This window comes from Caenorhabditis briggsae (assembly GCF_000004555.2).
Source record: "Caenorhabditis briggsae complete genome, chrIII, whole genome shotgun sequence".
Lineage (NCBI taxonomy): Eukaryota > Metazoa > Nematoda > Chromadorea > Rhabditida > Rhabditidae > Caenorhabditis > Caenorhabditis briggsae.
Window position 1 is genome coordinate 8,725,469 of NC_013490.2, and position 20,868 is coordinate 8,746,336.

Below are 20,868 nucleotides of genomic sequence, written 5' to 3' on the forward strand. Positions count from 1 at the left end.
AATTGTTTTTGGTATCTATGTTTCAAGTCTTTATTATGCTTTATGTTGTTATGAAGTAAATTTGCACCTTTGAAATAAGTTATCGTCATGATCCCACCCGACAATTACTAATTGAAATAAGTGTGTGTTTCCGTAATTTTTCAAGCAATGCTTTCTCGAATCGGAGCTTCCATCCGACCATCTCGTTGTTTCCATGTCCATGTGTGGAATTGATCATGTCCTCCTGTTGTCCACCTTTCTTCTTTCGGACCAATTCTGGCTAAGTTGTGATCTGAGTTTGAATCGACCAAAGTGTATCGAGGATGTCGAGAAGACTGATTGACCTGGGAAAGATTTTTTTATTAATCTAAAAAGAAAAAGAAACCAACCACAACATTTGCCTGGGATGGTGCTATAAAGACAGAAATCTCGGAACCGTGATATGATATACTAGTTCTGGAAGGATCATCACCATTCGAAGATTGTCTTTCAGCTGTTGACTTGTTCCCAGAATATCCAGAACCTGAATTTAGTTATTTTTTTAACTTTTTTGTTTAGATGACTTACTAATCGTAGAGGACGGTGCTTGTGGCTGACTCAGCCAAACCCATTCATTCGTCTCTTCTTGTCTAGAATGAGATCCAGAAGAAGATGATAATCGAGAGAAGAAAGGAACAACAAGTTGCTCATACCTGAAAGATATTGAGGTTAATTGATTTAAATTTCATCAAACAAACCCTTTGAAGGCAGCTGATCTTCTAACGCATGAGATGAGAATGAATAGAATAACAAGACCAAGTATTGTAAGAAGAAAAACATGCATAGGGACAGACGGAAGAGTTTCCGGGGGCTCGGGAGTGCTGGAAGAGGCATCCAGATCGTTTATGGAAGGTACTGTAATTAATTCACAAATTAAAAAAAATAAATAAATAAATAAACATACCAGAGGTGTTGATTGTAATTGGAACATTGAGTATTGTAACAGCTAGTGACGCAGGGGATGCTCCGTTGATTGTAGATGCACATTGAGCAGAAGACTGAAGCGCAATCTCTACAGATGGAAGTCTCCAGTGTTCATCGATTGCAAGAACATGGACTTTTGATGCATGGTGAGAAACAACAAGAGCTCTTTCATTATCAGAATGAGCTGACATTTCGAAATATGAAGCATCCAAATCATTTAATGGTTCCCATGTTCCATCTGAGTAGCTAACACTTGCAAATATTAGACATTGTTGGTAGAGTTTTGTGAGAGCTTTCGAATGAGTGATTTCAATTTTGAAGAATGCTGGAGAGAAAAGAATTGGAAGAATTCGAAAGTTTGTATCACAAATTGGGCGAGCTGAGAGACCAGTCGTTGTCACTTCTTCGTTTCGAACCGAAACGTTTTCGGTGACTAGATCCAGAGACTTCTTTGCGTTTCGAACAATCAGTCTGGAAATTTCGTACTTCGAAAATGCGCTTGTAGTTTCTGAACTCACTTTGCCAATCCTACATTTTCTCCAATCATAACCGCTCTGCCTTCATGGAATTTAACATTTGCCACAGTTCGATTTGAGATTTGTAAAGTATTGTGAACGATATTTGTAACATCGAGAAGTATACTTTTATGGGAAGATAGATACAACTGATCTCCTGTTTTCTGATCTTCAATCCATAGCGATGCTAGCACTTTGACCTGAAAATATTTATTTAAGAGTTTTGAATATATCTGCAAAATACATACATGTCCATTTTGGAATCGATTCACACATGCAAACTGTCTGGCAGCTCTGGATCGTTTGATTCCCCCACCCAACGGCAAATCTCTCCAAAATCCAACTTTCCAATTTTTAATAGTTGAAAGTGATGAAGTACTCGTCCATATTTTAAGAGGTAGTTTGGGATACCAAACACGAAATGAAAAGACTGTAGTGTATCTGAGAAAATGAGCATATACTTGAGCATCTGAAGAACCATTCGATTCTGATCCATCGAGGTAGACTGAGGAACAAGTTGGAGATACTTTTATGATATTCGCATCAGATGAAATGCAATGAGATTGGGAAGTGACGTCTTCAGCTCTTGCTCCAATAGAGACAGTGAAGATTCGAAGGGATGAGGTGACTTGCAGTCCAGATATTACTGCCAGATTTATCAACTCTTTTCTCTTAAAAAATAAAATTGTAGTAGCGAGCATAAAAAATCTTCAGAGACTACCTTTGGAACAATGACAACCGCTGCAACTTCATCTGCTATTACATTAAACTTTGTTGCTACTTTGTGATCATCTGGAGGAGGATCCGGACTTTTTGGGCCAAATATTACATGCCAGTGCAAGACGACATCATCTTTTATAGCATATGTGGATGAAACCATTTTGATTAGAATCGCCACAATATTATCATTGAATCTGAAAAAAAAACGATTCACTTTTTTTTTTGGTTTTTAATATCTTACTCTGCCATCCCTTCTTTTGGTGTGCATATAAGTGAAGTATAAAAAAATGGACGGCTGGCAGAAGAAACTCGAATCGTCCAATCGGAATTTGTGGGATATACAGTTTCGATGCTCATCCGAGAGTCTACCCAAAGTCTGAAAAAAGAAAAGTTCCAAACATAATGTGTATGACCTACCGTATCTCCATTGGTTGCGTTTCATTTGCCCAACTCTTAACATGAAGGAACAAAGTTTGCATGGATTTTTGAGAGAACGCTTGACTCGCTGTGGATCTTAAGGTGACAGATCTGCAATTGATCTTGTTCTAATCCCGCATTTTCAGAGTATAATCTTACGTATCAGTTGCATTCGCAAGCCAGTCGACTTTCTGTTTTGCCATTTTAGAATTGATTTCAATCAGGTGTTGAGGAAGATCATGGAAATTCTGGTCACATTTTTCAGATACTGTATATGAAACCGAAAGAATGCTTGTCTTATTCTGATCAATTGGGAACCAGGAAAATGGAACTGGAATTCGAATGACACAGCTCGTCCTCTGATCATCGTGACGATTGAGATAGCATTTTCCTAGTTCTGAAACAATTTTTACCGTATTACCTCTAATAGAAGGCCACTCAACTTTGAGCTCAATAATCTCGGTTCCTGTGAGAGATATAAAAAAACTCGTCAACTGATCAAATATTGGTGATTTTATGATTAATAATTTATCAGTAGACTAATTTTTTATCTTTCACAGAAATCAAATGAATTGGTCTCAAAGTTGACGGTTTTGGTGGGCTTCTATTAGAAAAGGTACGGTGCAAGTTATAGATTTTTTTTAAATTTGGGACAAACACATCACAGCTTCAGAAACTGATCCCTTCTCTTTTTTGGATATCTTCGAAAAAGCGAGAAAGACATCTCACATATCAAAAACGACACTTCTCCAACTGCAACGTATTCTTAGAATTCCTCATTAATAACGAGCAGAGAACCTCTAAAATTTTATGTGTCCTCCGTCGAACTGACCCGTGTCTGTCACAGCCGTAATTAAGTTATTTTTTGAAAAACGATCTTTGGTTCTTAAAACGGGACACACCATTTTCAGATGGATAGAGAACTTTGTTTCCAAAAGGAAAAAAAGAGAAATAAACTAATTATTTTGCCATCACATGGCGAAATTGGTCCGAGTGGTTTTGACACAAAACTCACCAGTTGCAGAAGTAGAAGATGTTATTTGAGCATGTACACAGATGCCGCCCACGTGTCTGGAAAGGGATTCGTCCACCACTGCCAGAAAATCCACATATGGACGAACCTAGAAGGGTTCAGATTGTGCAGGTGGGATTACTGTATCAACTTACTATCACAACTTTCTCAGTAATAATTCGAACCTTTACTGCACAATGCAAGGGGACTTCTTCGAAAACTCGTCTAGACGATGGCAGATCAGAGGAGTATACTGTAGCCATAAGGTTTCGACTATTAGGACAACCATCCTAAATTGAACATTTTTTCTAAAAAAAAGAATTCGAACGAACTTGAACAAAAACCGAAGTGAAGTTCGTATTCTGATGGCTGTGATAAAGTACAAATGCCTCATCGGGTGGAGAAAATGTGATGTGATCCGCAAAGACTTTTGAATCTGAAAACCATTTTTCAGAGGTACAGTATCCCTTCTTTCATTCGTAGTCCTCTATTTCTATTCAAGCTTGATTTTTTTTCCAACCGACTAGAAACAATTTACTTGTGTGCGAGCCATTTTCTATTCAGAATCCTCAGAGAATAATGGTACCAATTGTACAAAAACTCGAAAATGACTGGTTGTTTACACAAAGTGATTCATTATAATGAAGCCACTAAACCACTGTATTCTTTTGGGAATTCTCTTTTTCTTTTAGCCTAGGTGTCTTTAAAAATAAACTTACAGAAGAGCATACATATTGAAATTGGGATAGAATCAGAATCATTATTTCGAAGTGGACAGAGAGATTACAGTAATCTGATCATCATCTTCTTCGTTTTGCTTATCACATTGAATGGCCGTTTTGTGTGAATATACAGACGGCTCAAAAGATGGAAAAATGCGGAGACGTCCACGGATGGGGCAGCGCCTAAGTGACGACGACGAAAAAAAAGAGCAAGAGCAAATCGGCAAAAAAGACAGAAAGAGTATGAAACGAGTAGAGAAAGAAGAACGGAGAGACACAGAGATCGATACGAGACGACTACTGCATCCGCTGCTTCTTCTCCTTCTTTTTCTGGACACAGCTGGCCCCGGGACGACTACATATGCATGAGGGTTTTCGGAGTTTCTGCAACTGAGCTGGAAACTGAAAACAATTTTTTTGGGTTCGAGACAACGGCTCTTCATCAATATACAATTTAAAAAACATGGTAGTAGGCGGGGAGGCAAATAAATCAAACGTTGGTAAGTGAAGAAAAAATGAAGTGGTTACAAAAAAAGGATAATAATGAATTAGGCTGCGAGCTCAAATAAATAAGCAGCGAGCACTTTCATTCCCTTGACGAAGTTTTCACGATTGATCTTCTCGTTTTGAGAGTGAGCCATATCATCTGAAGCACCAATTGGAAGAAGCATCACAGGGCTCTTGGTGAGTTCCTGGATCGTCAATGTGACTGGAATACTTCCTCCTTCTCTGGTGAAATCGGGTGTCATTCCGTAAACTGAAATTATTTCAAATTGAAGATAGATATGTCAATACGAATTTAGTTACCTCTCTCAATCGCTCTTGATCCAGCAGAAAAATTGCTATCGCGGAAGTCAGCAACCCATGGCATTCCACCGTGTCCAGATGTAACCTTGAATGTATTTGGAGACTTTCTTTTGGCCCACAAGGAATCAAGATAGCTTGTGACTAATTTGTCAGTGGCCTCTGGAGTCATGTGTGGGACAATTCTCAAAGAGAACTTTCCGGTAACTTTAGCGGGAATAACAGTCTTGGCTCCTGGCTGACTGAAAGCTCCTTCAACTCCATGAAGAGACAGAGATGGATAACGCCAGCGATTCATCAGAAGATTCTTCTTGTTATCAGCGATCAATCCATGAGATCCAGTCTCTTTCTTGAAGGTGTCAACACAGAAATCAATTTTGTCATAGAGATCATCCTCTTCTTTCGTCAATGGAGCCACGAGCTCGGCGATTCCAGGGATCAAAATTTGTCCATCAACGGTAACCAACTGAGACATAATCCACATCAAATCGTTCAAAGCTTCCGGGCTGTAACAAAATACTCTTGATCAGTTTTATATTTTATGTTATTCTCACACTGATCCTCCGTTAATTCCTGAATGCAAATCTTGACGGGCGCATGAGATTTCAACAAAGTAATAGCAGATTCCCCTAAAAATAACCTGGCTTAGAAAAAAAAAACTATTTCGTAATCGCACCTCAATCCGTAAGTCAAACAAGGTTTATTTCTTCCCAACCAGTAGTTGTCAGAGATACACGAATAGGTAACATCCGAAATCTTGTCAATGTTGTCCTCAAGTCCCTTATCAAGCCCCTCTGAACTGGACTCTTCCATACATTCAAGCACAAACTTGATGTTGATTGGTAGTTCGATGCCTAATTTTTTGAGAACTTTGAGAACAGCAATCCACGCGATGACTGGTCCTTTGTCATCAGTTGATCCTCTTCCGAACAGTTTCCCGTCAATTTCTGTCAACTCGAAAGGGTCGGTGTTCCATCCGTCCTAGAAAAAAGAAGTCTTTCAATTTTCTAGATGCACGAGTAGTACAACTCCTAGTATACTCCACTTTATTCACTCACTTCCTTCTCAGCAGGCTGCACGTCCAAATGTCCATAAATCAGCAGGGTCTTCTTCGACTTATCGCGACCTAAAAACCGTTGTAAGCATAAGAGATTATCGGTTTGAAAGCGTGTGCACACCTTCCTGATAAGACAGGCGGTACAAAGTTTCTGAGATGAAGGTGGGAAGATTTTCCTACAGGTTGGAAACGTCCTTACCGTATACTCCGAAAACTGCTGGTGGAAGTGGCAGCTCTTCTCCGGATGACAGCTTTTGTTTTCCGAGATCCCACAAAGAAGTTTCCACACCGAGAGTTCGCAATTGCTGGAATAAGAAAATGTATGATCTGTAGAGAAGTCCTCAAAGAGAACTATGTGTGGCAACATCAAAGAACGATAAATTTTGCCTCTTCCCTCTTGGAAGATTGATAAGGAATGCACTTTAATGAGTCTGAATGAACTTACATCGCGAGCCCATTCACTCATATGAATGCAGTCACCGCGTCTTGCTGGATCAGCCGAAACTGAACGAATAGCCACGGATTCGCGAAGTAGGTCGATGAACTCCTCCTGATGTTCATCAATCGACCTGAAAATCAGAATAGAAGATGATATTAATATAGTTTAACAAACTTGAAAACCGCATCAATGTGCTCCATTCTGCTTCAATATGTGTTCTCGTCTAAAACAAAGCAAAAATTTAGATTTCCAATTAGATCATCAACATTAAGTAAGAAGAAATTATAAAATGAGAGAAAGAAATAACCACAGTGACAATGTTCCATTCTGACCATGACAGGAAAATGGACGAAAAGTTTGATGTCTGGGAAATGTCTCGATTATCACTAAAATGTCTGTTGCAGCTCCGCCTTTCATGCAACTTGAGAGCAGAGAAGCTTATTGTGTGATAATGCTTCAAGACTAGTTCGATTATTGGGAGGTTTAAAGGTTCTGAAGCATGTATGAAATATTAGATTGCAGTGAGTTGAAAGTGTATAGTATAGGACTCAAAATAAACAAAGTAGTTTAGTTCAGTCATAATCAATAGTTCAATATCCGTATTTAAATCGTATGCTTCAGATGACACACTAGAAAATTGGTTTTTGGTTTTCCAAGCAATCAAAACAAAAAACAACAATAGCCTAGCGGAACAAAACGGTGTAAACACTACTCAATACGCCAAAAAATGATGAGAACGCGTTCCGGGTATAAAAAAAACAGAAAAAGGGAATGAAAGAGGAAAACGAATTTCAGGTTCTGTATTCAATTTTAAGAGAGAAATCGTAGGAATCGGAAATTATGGATTACAATTTGAATAATTACTTAAGATAAACTGTTTTCGAAAAAAAAAGAATTCAGAAAATTAGGCGATTTTCAAGAATTTTGAAACTGAAGAAAAATAAAAAAAAATCGAGAAATCTGAAATGAAACCGTATCTTTAAAGACACACACGAAGAAGTCATGTAGTGGTTTCGTAGCGATTGCAAGGGTTACTGTATTTCTCTTCGAATTGAACAAAACACACGTGGGTTCAGGCGAGGGGGTCAGAAAGCTCGCCCCAACTAACTCGTAGGCCAGCCGAAATTAGCTAATTCAAAATGACACGTGGATTTCACGTGGTGGGAAAAATGGGGAAATGGAATGGGGAAAAAACGAGAAAAAACGAGCGAAAACGAACGAAAACATCGAAAAATATTGAAAAAAAAACGTGTCGGCCTAATGCATATGATTGTCAGTCAACAAGCGCCGGCAGCCAAATGAGAATTTTTGAAAAATTTACTGGGGCGCGCTTTCTGACCCCCTCGCGTGAACCCAAGTGAAAACACGTTTTTTTTTTGAAAATTTTAAAACATACCGAAAAGAGCCAGGCGTCGGGGTTTTTTTTCTATCGGACAAAGTCGAAGAGTCAGAGGAAATTTTTAAAAAATGTCAAATTCAAGGTGAGTCTACTCAGAGACTTTTTAGCGTCGAGTGGCGCCTCCCCGGCGCCTTCATGGCTATTAGCCGATGAATCCGGCTGATAGCCCGTGTTTTTGGCTAATAGCGATCGTTTCCGGCTCGATCCAGCAAATAGCGCTGATAGCAGTGAAAAACGGCGAATAGCGGAGCGAAACGGCTAATAGCAGTACAAAATGGCTAAGAGCGGTGAGAAACAGCTGATAGCGGCGCAAAGCGGCTAATAGCGGAGAGAAATGGCTAGTAGCGGAGCAAAACGGCAAGGCGCGACATGCATGTCGCGCCTTGCCGCTTTGCACCGCTATTAGCCAAAAATTCTCTGAGTAGATAACAATGGTGAAATTGAACACTAGCTGACACCGTATGATAAAACCGTTACATGTTCAGGTCACAACCCCGTAACAGTTCCCCACCAGGTACACTTGCCTCAGCATCTCGAAACAAGGTATATCGTGAAAAATATCGATAAAAAATGAATCGCAATTTTTTATTTTCGATTCTATTACTGTCTATTCAATAAAACGTGGGCGCGCCGCAGGTTGCAAAGTGACACGCCCCTTTTTGAAACGCGTTCCCTTTTTCCTCTTCTCACGCGTTTCATAAAGGGGCGTGTCACTTTGCAACCTGCGGCGCGCCCACGTTTTATTGAATAGACAGTATGCTTGTCTGAGAAAAAAAGGTTAGAGAGTATTTTTTGCAGTCTGAATACGGTAGCGATATCGAAGCGAAGAGCCTAAATAGTACACATAAGGTGGAGACACAGACACTTTTTCTCTGCGTCTCAACCTTTTTTTCTCAGACAAGGATAATAAATGTTCTTTTTTCTATTATTTGGTTGATACACCTACTGGAAACTCGCAGAGATTCTTTCAGACTCTTCACAACCCAAATATCAAGCAAAATGAAAGAGAAAGTAATCCACTGGTCTCTCGGGAACCTGACTTTTTCAGTCCGGAAGGAGCGTGCCACAAGATTTACTGGTCAGATTGCATAGCTCAAATGGCGATGGATATATTAGGTAACAATTTCATACTTCTAAGAAAAACGTTTATCAACTTTCATGCAGAAAGACAAAAAGCTGTAACTGCCTGCGAATTCGATTTTCTCAAACCGAAGCTAGTCGAGTACACATTCACAGTATGCGTTCGTTTACGTCTACCAAATGAAGTTCGATTCACAGCAGCCCTAATTCTGAATATGTAGTTTGTGTTCCATGAAACATTCAATTAACTCTTAACATTCAGGTATCTTACTCGTCAACTCTGCGGCCTTCATGAGTTCATTGGTCAACAAGCTTTCGATGTTCAAAAGAAAAATAGGGAGTGGGATCGAATGGAAACGAATATGGAAAGACAAATCCCTCTTCGAATTCTTACTGCCATACAAATTAGTACCAAAATACATAGTTATCATGATGTGAGTATTCCAAGAAACAAGTATCACGATTCTTCATGTTATTTCTGCAGAGTTTATCCTCTCGACAAGTTGTGAACACGTTAAGAGTAGTTGGTGTTCCCTATAATATGTCAGCTGTCATGGAATCAGAGCAGAGGGTTTTCAAATTAATCGGTCATAGGTAAATGTTGTTTTTTTTCTTCACCCCATTTGAACATATTCCAGTATACCAGATAGTCCTCTAGAAGCATGTGAAATGGCTCTGAAAGTTCTAACATATACTCTGAATAAGCGAGGAATGGAGGAAGCATCGAGGCACGATGATCTGTGGCAGCATTGTCTCATAGTTCTCGATGTCTGTTTTATTAATCACATAGAGCTTTATGATAGGTTTATACGAAAATGCCCGTTCATTCTGAAAGAAGGAGATGAAAAACGGTAAGATGTTAATAACGAATCTTGAAAACATAATCCAGCGCTTTCAGCCTAACGATGTCGAAAATAAAATGTGACATACTCCTACTTGCATCTGCCACTATCCAAACTGCATTTAATTTATGTATAGGGAAGCAGCACCTTTCTGAAGTGGCACTGATTGTCAATAAGCTGCTAAGATGTCATCCAACCTACGTCGAGCCACTTAGACAGTCAATCATAGAACTCGCTCAATCCAGAAAGGTTTGTAAGCACAACTTAGTATTCATTCAAAATCTTTTTATTCACAAGCATAGTTCATTTCAGACTGTTGAATTTTCACAATGCGATGACGTATGATCCCGTTTCTTCTAACCGCTTACGAACTCTGACAGCACCTTCTTGTCTCAGATTCGGATGGACGTGGCTCGTTCACTGCAAATTGTTGTACTAAATTTCTCTTCACCATCATCATGTAATATTCTTTACTTTTCTTGTCACTTTTTTTGTTTTAGTTCCCTTTTCAGTATAAAACACTTTTGAAATACACTTACATAAAATTATTTGACTCGTCTTGTGCTCCGGAAACGGACGGCAAGCCACCATAGAGAAAAGTTCCTTGATATTCTTCCTAGTCTTGGCGGATGTCTCGATGTAGTCATCCTTTGTTTCCTTGATGATGTTCGTTAGACGGGGCGGTCGTTTACTATAAAATAGTCGATCAGTTTCCTCGATTAAATTCATTTTTCACACTCATTTACAAGATCACACTTATTCCCAACGATAATAGTAGCTGTGAAATCACTCTTGTTCTTATCGATTATTCCTTTCCATCTCACAAGATGCTCAACGCAGTTTTGATCTAGAATCTCAAGTATTCATATTTCGAGAAAAATTGATCGAATACCGGACAGATCCAGAACTAGAAGAGCGACTTTGGAACTTCTGATGTATGCTGGTGTTAGCTGACGGAATCTTTCTTGTCCAGCGGTATCCCAAAGTTGGAGACGGATAGACTGAAAGATACAGTATCCAACAGATGCTTGGTTGAAAGCGCTTCAAATTTCAAGCATCTGCAGACATTTAAATTTCCCGAACAGCAAAAACTACATTAACCCCAAAATATGTTCATTTCCCGGATTTATTTCCTCGATTTTTGTGCGTTTTCAGTCAATTTTCCCAATGTCAAAAATTTTATTATTTTCAGATTGTTTGCAGAAAAATCAACGAAAGGCAGTGGAAACTGAAAAAATGAACCCGGAAAATAAATTTATTTTTAGGTTACGGTAGTTTCATTGGGGGACCTTCGGCCACGCCCACAAGTTCCTCTTTTACATAGCTCCGATTTTTTGTAATATATTAATACATACATGTAACAAAGATCAAAGTGTTATTAAACTTTTGATTCCGTCACACCTCGCTTAACATTCTACTGATTAACCGACCTGTCCATCATTCAGCTGTACAATCTTGTGCTTAAAATCGATTCCAATAGTTGTCAACGGGTCGGTTTCAAAATGATTCTCAAGGAATGAAGTCAACAAAGCAGTTTTTCCAGCTGAAATAGAATATTCATTCCCATGTTGGGAACTTCCAGTTAATCACCCCCGGACTCTCCAACCACCACCACTTTTACCGTTTTGATAGTATCCATATGGCAGAAGAGGAGGATAGATAGAAAAAGAAGAAAAACTTTTTATGGAATATTTATGATCAAAAGGCAGCAAAAAGAGGCGACCGATGTGCAATATGTGTGAGAGAAAAAAGAAGATGAGAAAGTGGGAAAAAATAGGGAAACAATACTTCTTTCAATGATATCAGCAAAATGTTCAAATGTTTTATCAATCACAGAAAATAATTTATACAAATAGTTACAGATTTACTGGAGGTCTTGCCTCTTTCAGAAGCTTTGCCATGTACAAAGGTCGTTCTTGTTTATAGATTGGAAGTAGTTTTGGTTGTAAGGACAGCGACATATGGACTTGTGGGTTCTCGATTGTCGCTGGTTCCCATTTATGTTCTAGTTCAGCAGCGTCATCTCCTTCTCCATTCGGGTCTCTGCAAAGTTGTAAAAATATAGGTATTATTCTAGTACAAAAAAGTCGGAGCTGTGAAAGAGAAACGCCGGTGCCCGTGGCCGAAGGTCTCACAACGACAACTACAGTAACCTAAAAATAATTTTATTTTCAGGGCATATTTTCTCGATTGAATAAACGAGAGAATAAATCAAAAAATAAAACTTATTTTTAGGTTACGGTAGTTGTGGTTGTGGGACCACCTCTCTTTTTGGTTTTTTGGTACCAGAATAATACGATCCATTTGGATTATTAAGACTAACCCATATTTTGCAAAGTTGGTCCACAGACGAGTTGTAATATCAATCATCTTATAATCCTCCTCGTTGAAGTCAAGAGGCATCACTATATGATTTCCTACGACGTAACTGATATCAGTACAATGTGTGGCGTCTGAAACATTGGTAGAACACTTTGAAAGTTTAGAAATAACAAACCTTTAAATGGCATTTTCCATCCCATAATACCGTATGCCTTTTGATTACAGTAATCAAACGAATACATATAAATTGGAGTCAGTGGTTGAGTTTCCAGAACATCCAGAACATTCTGCTGGATTCCAATATTCAAAAACGAGTCTCCTTTCAATTCACACATCGCTCTCTGCCATTCCTCTTTGGAATGGTCCGATCCAACATCAATCAATTTCTCGAGAGCCTTTTCTTGGTAATCTCTGGCTTTCAATGGGAAGAATTTCTCGGAGAGAATCGAAGCAACATCCTGATGAAGAACATGTAGTGGATGTTTTGGGTTCATTCCGAACACTGAATCAAAGGTTATTTTAGAAAAGATCTAGAAAAGATGACTTACTGCACAAAACTAGTCCTTCGGATCTGGCACATCCGACTAGTCTTGGCTTGACTGGAGATTCTTTTCGTAGTTCCATCAGAGGTTTCGGGATGAATAAGTTATCATATTTCGGACCGATGGTGAGTTCTGGGTCGGATTTCAAATCAACTGCGCCCATCTGAAAATTTCAGTCTTTTTGTGACTTCTGATTGTTTTGAAAACTTTTGAAATTGCCTCATGATTAAGTTGCTCACTTCTCATGACTCGTTATCAGACCATCATTTGGTTTCGAAACAAAACTTACATCCAGAGACGCTCCGAACTTTTCAGCAGGCACTTCTCTCAATTTTTCAACCCAATCCAAGGTGTTCATCCCATCGAGAACTCCCATTTCCTGTGCACGATTCCGACAAGAATGCAGTGGACGAGGATGAATGGCCCAAGAGCAACTTGCATTTCCACCCATAGGAATTACTTTGTGGAATAGATCTAAAGCCCAAATTTGGAAGAAAGTTTAAAAAAGGAGAATTTTGAATACCTCTGGAGACTGGAGAAATGCTGAGAAGGTCCACCGAAGCTCCTCCTGCCGATTGACCCATTAAAGTGATATTGTTAGGGTCTCCATTAAATAATCCAATATTCTCATTGACCCATTTCAAAGCAAATGTCATATCGTGAAGTGCCAAGTTATCCGGAATAGAACTGTCTCCTGTTGTCCAAAAACCGAGATATCCCAGACGATACTGAATTGTTACAACAACTACGTCTTTAGTGCACAGATGTTGGCAAATGCTCAAATCTCCGTATTTATGAGCACTGTCACTGATAAATCCACCACCATGGATATAGAAAAGTACTGGGAATCCAGTCGAATTTTTTGGCGTCCAGACTGGAGTGAATATGTTCAAAGTGAGATTATCTTCGGACTGTGGGGCTACCTGAATTTCAAAAGTTTCGAAGTTGAATTTTAGGGAAGTTCGTTACCTTTCCTGACAACATTGAATCTTTTTGAATCCCTCTGGCTCCAAATGCCTTGCAATGTCTCACTTCTGTCCATGGTTCATGGGGTTGAGGCATCTGAATAGTAACTTTAGAGTTTTGAATTGGCTTTATAACTCACAGCGAATCTCAATTTTCCAACTGGCGGTGCAGCATATGGGATTCCTTGGAATGCATCCACCTGTTTTTCTCCTTCATGAATCAACCGTCTTCCTTCTATCGGACCATAGGAAGTCACGATTTGTCTTGAATCCGGATAATGTTGACTATTTTTTGAAATTGTTCCTCCCATTTCGAAAACTAAAACTTTAAAAAATGAAAAAGAAAGTCTAGACTGGTAATAATGGAAGAGTGAAATGATGGCGATGATAACATTGAGTTATTGTGTCTATTTATTTATAAAAAGACTACAAGACACAGAGCACACAACTACGTTCGAGTTAATCAGAGGACTGTCGAAGTCTCATGATTTTATGCTGAAATAGGCAAGAGGGGTATTTTGTTGTTGAGTGTATTAAATAAATAAAGTAATCAAAGTGTGGAGAAAGTTTCTAGAAGGAAAGAAATTTCCTTGTTCAGGTGGTGGTAGGGGTGATTTGATTTCTGATCAATGAGAGTTTTGAAAGAGACTCTCAGGATATTGAGTTTCTGAATTTATATTTTTAAAGCTAGAACTGTCTTTGCTTGAGGTCGGAGTTCCGGAAAAGGTTGAAGTAATTGGTACAATTACTGTAACCAGTCTTATAGAATGCCACTCCAAACTTCCTTCTTTGAGCCATTTTTTCTCGGTTCCTGTGAAAGATATAAAAAAAAGTCAACTAACGAAATTCTTTTGATATTCCAATTAAAAATTTTCCAGTTAACTACTTTTTATATAGTTTACAGGAAATTAGATATTTGGACTTAAAGTTGGCAGTTTTTGAAGGGGTCATCTATTAAAGTATTTATGGTAATCTAAAATCCCAAAAGAAGAAATTAGATAAATATACAGAACCGCTCAAAATGTGGACAATATGCTCATGGGCCCATTGAAGAAGGCCAACTTCAGAATCTTGAAGATATTACCTTACAATTCATTTTTCCGATTGGTTTGAAAGTTTGTGAGTAGATGAAACAAAAATAAAGTTACCGTATTTTTTCTAATAGAGGTCCATGGGCTTCTATTTTCAACCTCCTTCTGCGGGTCAACTAATTTTAGAGAAAACTCTTAAATTAGAAGCCTTTCAATATTTAACTAAACTGGAATAGTTGTAAAACGACAAGAATTGACGGAAATTACTTGAAAAATAAACAAAAAAGAGTATGTCTACACTAGCCGAAAAGAAAAATGCACATCCAGGGTGGGCTTCTATTAGAGGTGGGCTTCAAATAGAGGTGGGCTTCTATTAGAGGAAATACGGTAAATGAAAACTTTTTTGTATAAAAGCTCTTCGAATAGTCAATGGTTTAATAAATTTTGATTTTCAGAATTAAATATTTTGTTTGTCTTTCGAATTTTCAAAATTTCAGAACTTCACAGTTTCACATTTTCAAAATTTCGGATATTCCCAATTTCAATTTTTATCTTTACTATTAACAATCACCAAATTCTGTCTGTGTGTCCGTTTGTTCCCGGTTCCACGAACCTAGCGAAGTCCCCAGTAGACCAAAAATTCTCAAATTTTCACAGATGATCAAAAATAGCAGCGAGATGTTGCCCGTCTATTTTTCATTTGAAATTTTGTTTCGGACGTCATCTGGAGACGTTACTCCATTCCTACAGTGCAACTCTTTAGAAAATTATTTTCACGTCACTTCCGTCCAACCCCACTATTTTTTTTCTTATCCAAAACACTATATCTGATAAAAAGGTGATTTCGTGAAAATAATTATTTAGTCTTAGTTTTGAAAAAAGAGAGAAAGAAAAAGTTCAGGGAACTTTAAAATTCTGACTTTCTGAATCCCCTAACTTCTCAAAAACTGAATTTCGGAGATTCTGATTCACGAAATTTGATTATTTTTTTCGAAAATGCGAAATTTCTAACCATTATTTTCTAACCAAATTTCGAACTATGCTTCAAACATTTTGGTTTCACTCTGAAATTCTAAAATTCTAATTCAGAAATTCGGAAAATTGGAAAAACGGGAACTCGAAAATGCCAAGATTTGAAACTTCGGAAATTTTGAAGTTTGAAAATCAGAGAATTCAAATGTCCAATGTTTCGGAAATCCAGAAGTATAAAAATTCAGATATTCGGAATATTACAAAATAAAAAAATTTGAAAGTTAGAACACTCGAAGTTTTGAAAATCCGAAATCTCGAAAGCAAAAAACCAAAAAAACTAGAAACTCAGAAGTTCAGAATATCAGAAAGCCCAAGTTCGGAATTTCGAAAATTCGGAAATTCATAAACTTTCTGAATCAAAAACTCAGAAATGTGTCTTACAAGGGAAGTGTTTTCAGAGGGGCGTTGAGAATTTGCTCAAAATTTCAGTACTGATAGCTTGAGATATCCGCAATACGATGACGAAAAAAACTAGGTCATAACCCCACCAGGAAGCTGAAAAACTTCGTCTGAAAATTCTGCCCGATTTGGGCGCGCACTTTCCCCCCTCTCCTTTACGCTCTCCGCGCCAGAGGAAAATGTCGGTTGTGTGGTGTAGCGGTAAGAGGGTCACAGGTCCTGGGCGCGCATACGCATAATGGCTGGGCGACGGAGGACGCGCCGATGAATTGGGTACAGGGAAAGGGCGCCGGTATGGGGCATATACGGGGCATATGGGGCACACCGCCGCCGCAAAGCATCTCCTCGCCTGGCTTGCTGGCACTCGATGAAATGAACTAAAACGTTGGTTGGGGGTTCCTAGAAGTATCAGTTAACTTCTATTGTGATGTAATTTTGTTCAGCTCTTCCGATTTCGTACTTTTTCTTTATTATTCCATATTCTTTTATATTTTGAACGACATATTACTGATTTTTCGAAACTCAATGTTTTTGTTTTGAAAAAGACTTATAGCAGTTTCTATTTAAATTTGATATGCAAATTCATATTTTAAAAATGCAATCAAAAACAGAAGAAAATGGGAAAAAATCGCTAAAAATTGTTTTGTTTTCATTTCAAAAAATATGTCTCACTTTCACTTATTTTGAAATTGCATGAAAAAATTGAAAATTTTTATAATTTACACTTTGTAGTTATTGCATACTTACCAACTTACCTTTTATTCCACCTGAAAATACGATTTTTACAATAATTACAAAGTGGAATCAAAAAATCTCAATATCACCTATTTTGGCGAAAAACATAGCAATTAACGAGTGAAAGACATGTTTCTGCAAGAATTCAGCGATTTTTTATTCTGCCATAACTCTTTTTCACAAAAAACATCGAAGGAATAATCGAAAAACCAGAAATGTAGGCCCAGTTCCTGGGCGATGATGCGCATAAAGGACCCGATCCATATGCGATACTCTAGAAGTCCGTTTGACACATATCACGAAAAACGAGCTGCGATGAGTCTCATATGTGTGCGATGCGGGAGAGGCTGAATCGAGTGTTCCGAATGCGCGCGTATCCTAGATTGATTCTAGGTGGGTGGGCGATGTGTGTGATATGGGTCTGATACGGTAGGCAGACTACAACACTCCGAAATCCCGGATGCGCGCATTGTTTACCGTAAATCCACACCGGCAACTTTGTCAATTTTTCGTCAATTCGAGCCTACATTTCTGGTTTTTCGATTATTCCTTCGATGTTTTTTGTGAAAAAGAGTTATGGCAGAATAAAAAATCGCCTAGTTTTTTTCGTCATCGTATTGCGGATATCTCAAGCTATCAGTACTGAAATTTTGAGCAAATTCTCAACGCCCCTCTGAAAACACTTCCCTTGTTAGAGAAAATTCTGAAAATCTGATTCGTGTTAAAATTTTTAATTTTGGGAATTTGTGAAGTAGAATCTCAGAAAGTCGGAAATACGGAAACTCGAAAATACAAAATTTCAGAAATTATGAGTTCTGAAATGAAGTATTTTAATAGAAAAATCTTTGAGTCTAGGATCGCAGTTCCGAAAATTCAGGACTCTTGAATTTTGAAACTTCTGAAAAAATTATAAGTTGTCAAATTTCAAGATATTCGGGAATTCAGGAAAATTATTAGTTCTAAAAATTTGGAAATTTTAAACAGTTCGTGTATCAACTAAGACACATTTCTGATTTACATTTCTGATTTATCTGTCCAAGCCCAAACTCACCAAACGGAAATCGACTGGTTCTTTAAAAATTTAAGAATTTCAGATTTATTTTTGGTTTTGGGATCAATTTTACGGATATTTAATTTAATTTTTAAGGGTTTTTGATTAAATATAAAGCTACAAACTTTCAAATTTCTGCTGAAATGATAGAGAGTAGGACATCTCTTTCTATCATCCCAGAATAAGTTTATATAGGAAAAATGAAAACTAGAAAAATTAATAATTGCTTTAGTCGGGAATTTATCAGAAATTTTTAGCTTGTTTCGTAGACGACACTGAATTTATAGAAAACGTTGTTAACTTTTCCTCAACAACCACCGAGGCAGAAATAAGAATTTGAATTCAGAATCAACAAAACAAAGAAACAGAGGAAGCGAGGGAGTAAAAGAATGAATGTTGAAATGATCAACGCAGGGTCGGGACACCATGCAAATAGATTGGTTGACGAAGTGACGCATCATCGTCCTTTCCCATTTTGTATCGGTTGATACCTGTATAATACCAGCTCATATTGATTGGGTGAATCAAATGTAAACACGACTTGGGACGGTTGTTTTTCTAGTAAGAAAGAGTTATATGGGATTGGAGACTCAAAAACGAATAGCGTACAATAAAAACTTTCAAGTTGGTTTTCCAAGGGATTCCAATCCAAAAAAAACAGTCCGTCGACGGCCCGTCCGTTCTCCTTCGGCTGCCCACTAGCAGTATGTCGCCAGTTTGCACCTTTTCAGTTATCATTTAGTATTTTTTCTGCGATGACATTTCATAAAAATCATATCATAACTAGGTGACAAGCACCTCCCATCTATGTCATTTTCACGTTGGGGGTTTTCATTATTCCACATTAACTTTTTTGTCAACAGTTTTTAGAAGATAATGACGAATGGAACAAATCAATTTATCATTTCTCAACAACTCATCTGAGTATCCTAATCAGTCGAAAACGACACCGTCAAACTGCCCGAGCATGATTCCAGTCTACTGTGCTTACCAGGTTTTCACAATGTTGGTTTTGACAGATTAAATATATTTTAATTTAAATGTTTGTATATTCAGTTCGTTACTGGTTGTGACCGTTCTTGTTGGATGTAAGTCTAAGGCGAAGCCAAAAGGAAAGCCAGCTGTTAAACCAGTAAGTCTTTCGTGGAGTTCAATATAAATGAATTAACACTCAGGCGAGCGCCAGCAAAAAGTCAAAAATGTCGGAGCCGAATCCAGTCGCGTCGACTTCTTCCGTGAAGCAAGCTGAAAAGGAAGCAGAGCCAGCAAAGGAGAAGGAGAAGACGAAGCAAAGTGAAGTGAAGGAACCAGATGCACCGAAGAAAGAGAACGATCGGGAAGCTGAAAATAAGAATAAGGAGAAGGAAAAGGAGAAGCAGGAGGACACCTTCGATGCGATTCAACCAAAGAAGCAGGATGCTGATAGAAAGAAGGAGCTTGGTGACAAGAAGAAGGCCGAGAACAAGGGAGACTACAAAACTTGGAACAAAATCATCGAAAACAGTGAATTCAATAAGAGTTTGAGTGAAAACGACAAGAAAGACAAAAAGAAGAAGAAGGAGGAAGGAACGGATGAGAAGAAAGACGAAAAAAAGGAAGATTCAGATGATAAAAAGGATGAAAAGAAGGATGAGGATGATAAAAAGAAGACGGATGAGGAAGAGAAGAAATAAGATCTCATCTATTATTCATGAAACGTTTTTGAATAAAGATTATAGTTTTGATTTTTGTTTTCTCCAATTTACTTCTTCCTAAAACAAAAATGTCATCTGAGAACTTTCAATGCATGTTGAAAGATTCTCTTGTTTTTCGAAGGGATGACGTTATCTCGTTCATAACTGAAAAAAAAAACATGCGCAGGTGTCTCGGTGCGACTTGCGATATTTGATTTATATCTCGAGTGTCGTCTCATTTCCATGGTGACTGTGAGAAGAGAGGACGTTATGGGCTTCGCTTCTTCTCTTTTTTTTCACAACATTTACAAATTTTTCTATAACTGTTCTATTCATGACTAGACGACTTCAACCTATTTTGTTTTAGATGAGTCATCCTAAAAGAAAGTTTTCTCCTTTTAGCCCACGTCTTCTTAGTCTACTGCTGCCTCTCTTGTTTTTGAACCAATTTCTCAGTCGTTACTCTACTTTATATAGTTTTGCAACTTGGCTGCATGCATGCTCCTCCACAAACATGACATATTTAGTTTCTGCTCCAGCTCTTTTTTTTTCTTCCTTACCCCCTTCCACAGCTTCACTTCACCAACTTTATCGATTTTTCTCGTTAGCTCCAGCTTCGCAAGCCATTTTTAATAGTGTTTTTTTGCCCTTCTCGTTTTCTTTTTTTTTTGTGCTTCAGATGTGCGCACTCAGAAAGAATAATTCTTCCAAAAGAGATTCGGCACGGGCGAACCCTGTGTTTGATGCCAAAAGAGTAGCGAAAAGTGACAGAAAGGCGAGGCAACGTCGACCGAATGCTTGCGTCTTTCTCGTGCACGAGTCGGCAGGCAAACAGCTGCATTCGATTTTCTCATCGTTTTCTACGCTTATTGCTTCATCTTTTCGGTTTTCTGTTTTTCGTTTCCTCGTTTGTGTGTGTGGAGAACAAAAGAAGAACAACGAAGCATGTCTGATGATGTGTTGTAATCATGTTTCTCTAGTTTAGACTATTTTAAAGTTGTGTTTTTTATCACTGAGTTCCTTATTATCATTGGCAGAGAACTTTTCCAGTCATCAAAATGTCTCACTATCAGAAACAATTCTACATTTCGTAAAATTTTTCGTAACTACTGTGTTTCGCGTCAAGGCTCACATGATTTCTATGCTTATGCGCCTTTAAAGTGGATTTA

At 38.1% G+C, this 20,868-nt stretch overlaps 7 protein-coding genes across 7 annotated transcripts; 2 read left to right on the forward strand and 5 right to left on the reverse strand.

The window, feature by feature from the left end:
- Window positions 1-140: 140 nt before the first annotated feature.
- CBG09839 lies at window positions 141-4,335 on the reverse strand (the record flags this gene model as incomplete). Its single annotated transcript, XM_045244155.1, has 14 exons — window positions 141-323; window positions 369-502; window positions 526-671; window positions 717-873; window positions 923-1,440; window positions 1,461-2,128; window positions 2,179-2,371; window positions 2,419-2,553; window positions 2,595-2,705; window positions 2,754-3,133; window positions 3,575-3,715; window positions 3,762-3,896; window positions 3,939-4,042; window positions 4,326-4,335. 14 exons carry the CDS (start codon window positions 4,333-4,335, stop codon window positions 141-143), a joined length of 3,015 nt encoding a protein of 1,004 aa, XP_045094124.1.
- A 541-nt stretch (window positions 4,336-4,876) lies between these two features.
- CBG09840 lies at window positions 4,877-6,828 on the reverse strand (the record flags this gene model as incomplete). Its single annotated transcript, XM_002641495.1, has 8 exons — window positions 4,877-5,085; window positions 5,136-5,638; window positions 5,687-5,761; window positions 5,809-6,113; window positions 6,191-6,258; window positions 6,389-6,494; window positions 6,635-6,758; window positions 6,803-6,828. 8 exons carry the CDS (start codon window positions 6,826-6,828, stop codon window positions 4,877-4,879), a joined length of 1,416 nt encoding a protein of 471 aa, XP_002641541.1.
- Window positions 6,829-8,095: 1,267 nt separating this feature from the next.
- Window positions 8,096-9,962, forward strand: CBG09841 (the record flags this gene model as incomplete). Its single annotated transcript, XM_045244156.1, has 7 exons — window positions 8,096-8,109; window positions 8,513-8,570; window positions 8,987-9,143; window positions 9,192-9,324; window positions 9,370-9,541; window positions 9,592-9,701; window positions 9,746-9,962. The coding sequence occupies 7 exons, from the start codon at window positions 8,096-8,098 to the stop codon at window positions 9,960-9,962; spliced, it is 861 nt and encodes a 286-aa protein (XP_045094125.1).
- A 351-nt stretch (window positions 9,963-10,313) lies between these two features.
- CBG25881 lies at window positions 10,314-11,588 on the reverse strand (the record flags this gene model as incomplete). The annotated part of the gene is made up of 5 exons (XM_045244157.1): window positions 10,314-10,369; window positions 10,489-10,640; window positions 10,847-10,950; window positions 11,380-11,492; window positions 11,540-11,588. 5 exons carry the CDS (start codon window positions 11,586-11,588, stop codon window positions 10,314-10,316), a joined length of 474 nt encoding a protein of 157 aa, XP_045098955.1.
- Window positions 11,589-11,805: 217 nt separating this feature from the next.
- CBG09842 lies at window positions 11,806-14,089 on the reverse strand (the record flags this gene model as incomplete). Its single annotated transcript, XM_002641497.1, has 8 exons — window positions 11,806-11,992; window positions 12,273-12,402; window positions 12,447-12,773; window positions 12,820-12,976; window positions 13,103-13,287; window positions 13,337-13,736; window positions 13,783-13,875; window positions 13,919-14,089. 8 exons carry the CDS (start codon window positions 14,087-14,089, stop codon window positions 11,806-11,808), a joined length of 1,650 nt encoding a protein of 549 aa, XP_002641543.1.
- Window positions 14,090-18,909: 4,820 nt separating this feature from the next.
- On the forward strand, window positions 18,910-19,699 carry CBG09843 (the record flags this gene model as incomplete). The annotated part of the gene is made up of 3 exons (XM_002641498.1): window positions 18,910-19,031; window positions 19,083-19,158; window positions 19,202-19,699. The coding sequence occupies 3 exons, from the start codon at window positions 18,910-18,912 to the stop codon at window positions 19,697-19,699; spliced, it is 696 nt and encodes a 231-aa protein (XP_002641544.1).
- Window positions 19,700-19,915: 216 nt separating this feature from the next.
- On the reverse strand, window positions 19,916-20,215 carry CBG25882 (the record flags this gene model as incomplete). The annotated part of the gene is made up of 2 exons (XM_045244159.1): window positions 19,916-19,979; window positions 20,163-20,215. 2 exons carry the CDS (start codon window positions 20,213-20,215, stop codon window positions 19,916-19,918), a joined length of 117 nt encoding a protein of 38 aa, XP_045098956.1.
- Between the last annotated feature and the right edge of the window lie 653 nt (window positions 20,216-20,868).